Raw genomic sequence first — 8473 nt, 5'->3', positions numbered from 1 at the left:
ATCCAAACCTTGGCTTCATTTTATATTAAAATATTCTACACATATCATCAGGCTTACTACAGTGATACTATACATTCAATTACCTTATTTTCATTGATCTAATTGTCTTTAAACAGCCAAATTAAGTTAATCACACTATTAAAGCTAATTTTAAAAGATACAACTTAAAAACAAACAACTTAATTTTAAAACATAAAATGTATTACACAATAGTGCTTAATGTATGTTGTTTTCCCTGATTTCCTTGCTTGGCCAGTGATGTTAGCAGGAGTCAATCAATGCATTATTAAACAATCACATGCAATATATATTAGTTAATATAAATACAATGGCCATCCTAAATTTAAAATCAGTCTTATATACAAGATAACAATATGATTTAAATTTAAAAAATACAAGAATATATATTATAATTATATATATTCTATATATATATATATATATATATATATATATATAGTATACTATATAATATATATTAGTTAATAAAAATACAATGGCCATCCTAAATTAAAATCAGTCTTATTTACAAGGTAACAATATGATTTAAATTTAAAAAATACAAGAATATATATTATAATTATATATATTCTAATATATATATTAGTTAATATAAATACAATGGCCATCCTAAATTAAAATCAGTCTTATTTACAAGGTAACAATATGATTTAAATTTAAAAAATACAAGAATATATATTATAATTATATATATTCTAATATATATATATTAGTTAATATAAATACAATGGCCATCCTAAATTAAAATCAGTCTTATTTACAAGATAACAATATGATTTAAATTTAAAAAATACATGATAGTATTAAATACTTTGTTATATGAACTATCACAGCTAATTTCAAAAGTTAAAAAATCATAATTCTAATTTGATATGTACAATCTGTTATACAGAGTACCAAATCAGTGTTCTTTATTGTTATTCTGTTCCATGCATTATTAAACAATCACATGCAATATATATATTAGTTAATATAAATACAATGGCCATCCTAAATTAAAATCAGTCTTATTTACAAGATAACAATATGATTTAAATTTAAAAAATACATGATAGTATTAAATACTTTGTTATATGAACTATCACAGCTAATTTCAAAAGTTAAAAAATCATAATTCTAATTTGACATGTACAATCTGTTATACAGAGTACCAAATCAGTGTTCTTTATTGTTATTCTGTTCCATGCATTATTAAACAATCACATGCAATATATATTAGTTAATATAAATACAATGGCCATCCTAAATTAAAATCAGTCTTATTTACAAGATAATATGATTTAAATTTAAAAAATACAAGATAGTATTAAATACTTTTTGTTATATGAACTATCACAGCTAATTTCAAAAGTTAAAAAATCATAATTCTAATTTGATATGTACAATCTGTTATACAGAGTACCAAATCAGTGTTCTTTATTGTTATTCTGTTCCATGCATTATTAAACAATCACATGCAATATATATTAGTTAATATAAATACAATGGCCATCCTAAATTAAAATCAGTCTTATTTACAAGATAACCATATGATTTAAATTAAAAAAATACATGATAGTATTAAATACTTTGTTATATGAACTATCACAGCTAATTTCAAAAAATCCTAATTGTAATTTGACATGTACAATCTGTTATACAGAGTACCAAATCAGTGTTCTTCTGTTCCATGCATGAGGACTGGTGTGGGCTAGAATGGATACTGTGCATGTTTTCCACCACCACCTGAAACCAGATGGGCAAGCATAAACATTAGTGTTGCTGCTTAAAACACTGTAACACATTCAACCTCATATTATTTAGAGTAACTTTTTAATCCTGTCGTTTGAAATATTTTAGCTCATAGAAAATTTTTCTGAGGTCGCAGAAAATCCTGAAGAATCCAATTATGCCTGATGTTCCCATCATTAGTCGCCATCTTTCAGGCATAAGATTTAAGCTCTAAAAATGTTGTTGTCATTGCTGCACTGCATTTAATATAAGAAACTAAATAGCACCTGTTTTACTATATAAATTTACAAAAGAAAATAATTCAAAAACCCGTTCCATGGATTCCATCATAATGTTTTAACTTCGTTGTTTGTGATTTGAGGAATGACTTTTATCAAAGAGTCTCCCTCCCTACAAGCAGCCTTGTCATCACCAAGCTAAAAGACTAATAGAAGTGTGGTAGAAGAAGGTTTCACTTAAGAATGAAAACCATTTAGGATAAAGAACAAAGAAAGGAGAGAGAAGTTGTCATTTATGGATCTGAAGAGTTCTGAGAAAGTTTTTGTAAATACCAATGAAGTGGTGCCATATTTTTTTTAATGGCACACGAACAATTCCATAGTGATTCTCAGTGAAAGATGCTCCAATCTCATGATCCATTTTAGAGTAATTTGAATTTAAGTTTAAATAGCAGTTTTTCAGGGTCCTAGAATCAACGAGTGAAACAATAAAAGTTTTAATATGGGCTATTGATATGCCTCGAATTTATTTACCACATTCCATTATATTTGACTGAATAGCATCAACGAGTTTAGTAATACTTGAACTATTTTATGGCAGAATGTAGGAATTCTTAGCTTTTTAGTGAAAACACTTATGATGTAATATGATGGAACCCTTTTATAGTTTTGAAACAGAAGTAGGCATATTTGAGATAACCTATGTATCATTTGAGTGTTCATGCAAAATTTCAACACTATTGTATGTATTAGCTTTTTCATGACATAAACAAACACATCCAAACAATCATATATAATTTTAAGGTTTAATTTCTTAAAAAAGATGTATGCCTGCTTGGCAAACTACCAAACTCAGTCTTTGTACCCTCAGTATTCAGTCTTGGAAAGAATAAATATCTGCAAACCGAATACAATATAGTTGTGCGTCCTTGCTTTCCAATATATTTTCACTTTATAATTCTTTTTCCTCGGTTTGGTTTAGAAATTAGATCAATCTTTTTATACTTAATCAATAACAAGTGCAAAACTTGCCGCTGCCCCCTCGATGGGGTTTCTTTCATTAAAAAATTTGGACTTTGTGTCTGGTAAGAAAAAGTTATAGTAACGTACTCGCTTGTTTCTTCAAATTGTAGTCACAGAGCAAATTATTTGCTGTGTCATGTCTCTGCCCGGTTCCTTGGCTTTTTATTCCTTCAGCCCCTGTAAGTATACCACCCCACAATGTCAAAGGAAACCAATTTGGAGTACCTTATGTGTACACATTCACAACTCGGTTCATTCAATTTTATAACAATGTTTAAAATTGTACAAAACTTTCATATGAATTACAACAAATACTTTCAGGAACAATTAGTAATTATTTAGATATCCTGTGTGGTTTTGAGTTATATGGATTTTAACAAACCCTTGTAAAACATACATTATTCTCAGTTTCCATAGAAACAGTGAACAATTGCATACAATCAAATTAATCTAGACCAATAAATAAAACTGTTACTTTTTATTGAACTTCCCCTTAACGAGGTAGCTTTGCAAAGTTCCAATACCTCTTTGTTTCTCTGATGGTTTTTTACGTGGTGACTAAAACTGGTCTGTTCTCATAGGATTATTGGTACCTCTGTCTCCTCCCAAAGAAGCATCTGCTGCAGGATCTCCAAATAGACGGTAGCCACACATAGAATCTACATGTGAGACCTCAGCTCATGCAAATTTTCTCTCAGTTTCTAGTTGTCTTGCAAATGATGGCTCTGATTTTAAAGAGCTCAAGATTTTGTCTGATGCCTTGAAAGGAACCCTTGTGGGTGGCCAGTCTATTCAGTAGTTGAGTCAGTCCCATCTTTTACTGAAATTACACTGTGTACCGCGGCAGTCTGGTCTGTGTTCTAGCAGCTATGACTAGAGCTCCACAATCATACAGTATGAAATGTCCCGTGTTTAAGAGATTTATAACACAGGCCTTGTGTGATGAAGCGAAGCCATTGAGAAATGGGTGAACTGGGAAATTTAACACAAAGATGCATAGAACATATGTATTCAAGAAGTGATACAGAACTGATACATACTGGCGTGATATTGTCAAAGATGTTAGATCACTACTCTGTTTCATTGAAATCAGAATGGGGAAAATGTGTGGAAATATAGAATACACCGATTTAGAAATTACTTAGTAAGTAATGAGAGACTAATTAAATTAAAAAGCTCAGGGAAGTAGATTGAAATAACATATACCGTAGATTTGAAGTGTTACTGATGAAATTTAACCAGATATATGATAAAAGTAAATTTAGGAAGGAAGTCAATTAGAAACATAACAAACCATTACCTAAACGGATGAAAACTTGGATAAATGACAAAGTGATTATCATTTATTTTTTCATTTTTAACTTCAGATGAAATTGAAAATATTTTTAACTCAAAACATTGGTGATATTTATAAAGCATCAAAATAAAAACTACTAATTTTGATCATTTTTAAATTCCAAGTAAAAATGACCTTACCTAACATGGGACTTTAATAGAATTCAAATTCAACAGATTTTATCTGGAATCTTTACAGTAGGCAGTTATCTTTGCACAAGATTACTTTCATAATATTTTCATTCTTGTAGCGGTAAGTTTAATACTACAGTCACTGAGTGAATCAATGGCACTAAACCTAGTTGGACCATTACTTCATTTTTGCTGAAAGGCTCTGCATTTGAGGTAAATCATGACAAGAGATAGTTTAATTCGTAATGAGTTTCTCATGATTATTATTATAGTTTTAAACAAAGTATTATACCCATCTGATAACAAAAGTAATTTAATTTTTTATATTGGTTCTATGATCTAAATGAAATATATCTAGCAAATATCAGAAGTTGTTTTAAACAGGTACATATAGCTGATTATTTAACAATTAGTTGAACTCTCTATAAATTAAGAGATTAATATTACTGTGACCTTTAAATGAATCAGTAACATTATTTATGTTGAGAAAACATGAGTTATGTATTATACTATTGTAAACATCATTCATCTGAATGAAAAACTATAAAAGCTTGTATCTACCACCTGATATATTTAACAGTTGATATAAAAATAATCTTGAGATGAGTAAAACATTTAACTTCTCATTCTCGGATGCAGAAGATTCAGAGAGCGTTGAGGTAAAAGAAGTATTCATGTTAATGACAGTTCATTAGGAGCAGGGATGACATTATTAGGCTTGGAGACTGGTTCTGGAGCCTGATTGCCCATTCCAGGGACCATTCTGGAAATAACTTCCTTCTGAACTTGTCCAGGAATTTTTGTTCGGATATAAAGAGGAAACTCCTGTAATTGTTGAAATCTAGTAATTGTTTTGAGGGAGAAGGGCACATGAATCTTTTGTTTGGGTTTTGCTTTGATCAGAGCCTTTATACAGGCTTTCCCAAGTATATTCTTTGGCTTCTCTTGAGAAGTTTTTACAGGAATCTCTACTTGTTCAAAAATTTGTCAAGGAATTTCTCTAGGAACGTTTTATGGTATTTGGTGGGAAAAGTTTTGAGTATATTGCCTCAAGACTTCTCCCTTGTCATTTTTCTTACCTTTACGAAGGAGACTTTTTGGTGTCATCAGTAGGTGAAGGTTGGGTGTTTGGCCGGATTGTTTTAGGGCCTGCTGGTACCTCATTAGGAACTTCACTATCAACAATCTGCGGGTCTTTATCTTGAACTTTTCTGGAGTCCTGTGTAACATCCGTAGAACAGTGTTGACTGGAAGTAGGTCCTAGAAGAATAACAAAAAGGTATTTTTCCCCCTAAGAATATAAAATAAACATGTTGTTTACATTTAATGTCCCATATAAACCTAAATGTTTTTATCCAATGTTAGAAATTAAAATAAAGACCAAACAAATATTATTTCACTTTTACATGAACAGTGCTTATCATTAAACTGTCCACACGCTTTGACCATAGAACCTATTGCAGTCTTTACTAATATTTGTAGATTCTCAATTACTATTTGGTTTAACCCATAGTTCACGTGTTCCTACCTATGGTATTGATTTCATCTGTCTTTATCTAGTGGGAACTTTTGTCCCTGAGTCTATATTTGCAGTGGATCTGCCATTAGTTGAAGTAGATTTATTTTAGAAAAGATAAGCTCCATGGAGGACAAGCAAGTGGGTATTGAACTGAGTATGTAAACCTCATGGAGGTCTATACATCACCTTATCTAATGGAGTCACAAGTTGTCATGATGGAGAACTACTGACAGACACTCGGAGAATAGAAAATGGTTTTATACAGTATTTTTGCACATATTGGTAAAGAAATATTCAATGTAAATAACATATCCAATGAGTCAGTACCAGAGCTATAGAGAGAGAGGGGCACGGAGTGTTGTTTACTTCAGATGGCAAAATTATAGGGGCGGAAAAATATAGGAGGTTGAGTCATTGCGTCACAATTGTTTCTGAAGTATAGATATAATAAAATTTATATATACACCTGAGTTTATTGAGCTACAATAATGGGATTTATATTAAAAGTTTGATTGTTTATTCCTGTATTCAGCGATACTAAAGCAAATTATACATATAAAAAGAACTGCACATTTAAACATTTATATCTCGGAAACTGAAAATGAGATTAAGACATAATATTTGTACAAGTCAAGTACAATTGTGCTGTTTTTGAGTATCTAATATTAGAATTACATTATATGGAAAAGTTGTTTTTACATTACCATTGTGTGGAAAGTTTTGGATTAGTCGTCTGAGATTCTTACCTTGGAGACCTGTGGGTCTGTCATCAGGCTCTTGCTTAATTTGAGTGTGACTTGGTTTTGGAATTTCAAGGGGAATTACATTGAAAACTCCCTTTTTGTTCTCTAAAGCGTGTTTGTTTTTGCCAAGTATAAGCTTGGGCATATCATGGGTACGTTTTCTCAGTATAATCTTAAGTTTTCTTGGCATCGGCATATCATCCTCTTTTTTTATCTTCCACAGGACTTTACCCTCAACTCTTCTGGAGTCCTGTGTAGTACCTGATGAGCACTGTCCAGTAAAAGTTCCACCTAAAAGAATAACAAAAAGGTATTTTTTCGTCCAAAATTATGAAATTAACATGTTGTTTATATTTAATGTCCCACATATGCTTAAACCTTTCCATCTAATGTTAAAGATAAAGATAATTATATTTTTGCATGAAGATTTTGCATTTTGATAAAGAAATTCTCAATGTACTAACATATCCAATGACTCAGGACCAGAGCTATAGAGAGAGGGGGCAGGGAGTATTGTTTACTCCAGATGGCAAAATTATAGGGGCGGAAAAATATAGGAGGAATAAGAAGAATAAGAATCATTTATTCCATTGATCTGTTTACAGAAATAGGACAAGTCATTTTAAAATTACATACATTGTTAGAGCTAAAAATTACATTAACACAAAAGTGTTGTAAAAATTTCACATGAAATTTAAGTAATGTAGCAATAAATAAAAGTAATTATAGTTAGTTATAAACTAAAAACCTAACATTAATATGGCAATTCATGAATTCCTCAATGCTGTAAAATGGATTTTTCACTAGCCAATCATATAACTTTTTTTTAAATATTTTAAAGGAAACAAGTCTCGCATCATCAGGCAGCTTATTAGTCATCATCAGAGGTTGAGTCATTGCGTTACAATTGTTTCTGAAGTATAGATATAATAAAATTTATATATACACCTGAGTTTATTGAGCTACAATAATGGGATTTATATTAAAAGTTTGATTGTTTATTCCTGTATTCAGCGATACTAAAGCAAATTATACATATAAAAAGAACTGCACCTTTAAACATTTATATCTCGGAAACTGAAAATGAGATTAAGACATAATATTTGTACAAGTCAAGTACAATTGTGCTGTTTTTGAGTATCTAATATTAGAATTACATTATATGGAAAAGTTGTTTTTACATTACCATTGTGTGGAAAGTTTTGGATTAGTCGTCTAAGATCCTGGCCTTGGTAAGTTATCTTGCGTTTATAAAGGAGACCTGTGGGTCTGTCATCAGGCAGTGGTTCTTGCTTAATTTGAGTGTTATTTGGTTTTGGAATTTCAAGGGGAATTACTTTGAAAACCCCCCTTTTGTTCTCTAATCTGTGCTTTCTTCGCCCAAGTATACACTTGGGCCTTTCATGAGTATTTTTTTTCAAGTCCGTCTTAAGTCTCTCTGGCATTGGCATTGCAACCTTCTTATTGACCATCCACAGGACTTCACCCAAAACTCTTTTGGAGTCCTGTGTAGCATCGGACGAGCATGGTTCACTGGATGTTGCACCTAGAAGAATAACATAAAGGTATTTTTTTTCCCCCAAGAATATAAAATTAACGTGTTGTTTTCATTTAATGTCCCACATATACTTAAACCTTTCCATCTAATGTTATAAGTTAAAATATAAACTAAAGAAACATTATTTTACTGTTACATAAGCAGTACTTATCATTAAATTGTCCACATGCTTCAACCATAGAATCTATTGCAG

The 8473-nt window shown here is 30.8% G+C and overlaps 1 protein-coding gene across 2 annotated transcripts in view; it reads right to left on the bottom strand.

Annotated features, from left to right (window-relative positions):
- Positions 1–483: 483 nt before the first annotated feature.
- LOC124368827 overlaps positions 484–8473 on the bottom strand; it is a 29249-nt gene continuing 21259 nt past the window's right edge. For both annotated transcript variants that reach the window (XM_046826233.1, XM_046826234.1), the window contains 4 exons: positions 7909–8268; positions 6726–7013; positions 5540–5720; positions 484–1746 (listed from right to left, as the gene is read on the bottom strand). In XM_046826233.1, coding sequence (XP_046682189.1) covers positions 5542–5720; positions 6726–7013; positions 7909–8268 — 827 coding nt within the window. In that variant the 3' untranslated portion in view covers positions 484–1746; positions 5540–5541. The remainder of the gene's footprint in view (positions 1747–5539; positions 5721–6725; positions 7014–7908; positions 8269–8473) is intronic.

The sequence above is a fragment of the Homalodisca vitripennis genome, chromosome X, assembly GCF_021130785.1.
Source record: "Homalodisca vitripennis isolate AUS2020 chromosome X, UT_GWSS_2.1, whole genome shotgun sequence".
Lineage (NCBI taxonomy): Eukaryota > Metazoa > Arthropoda > Insecta > Hemiptera > Cicadellidae > Homalodisca > Homalodisca vitripennis.
Note: the sequence above shows the minus strand (reverse complement) of the source record. Positions and strands in the feature narration are given on the sequence as shown.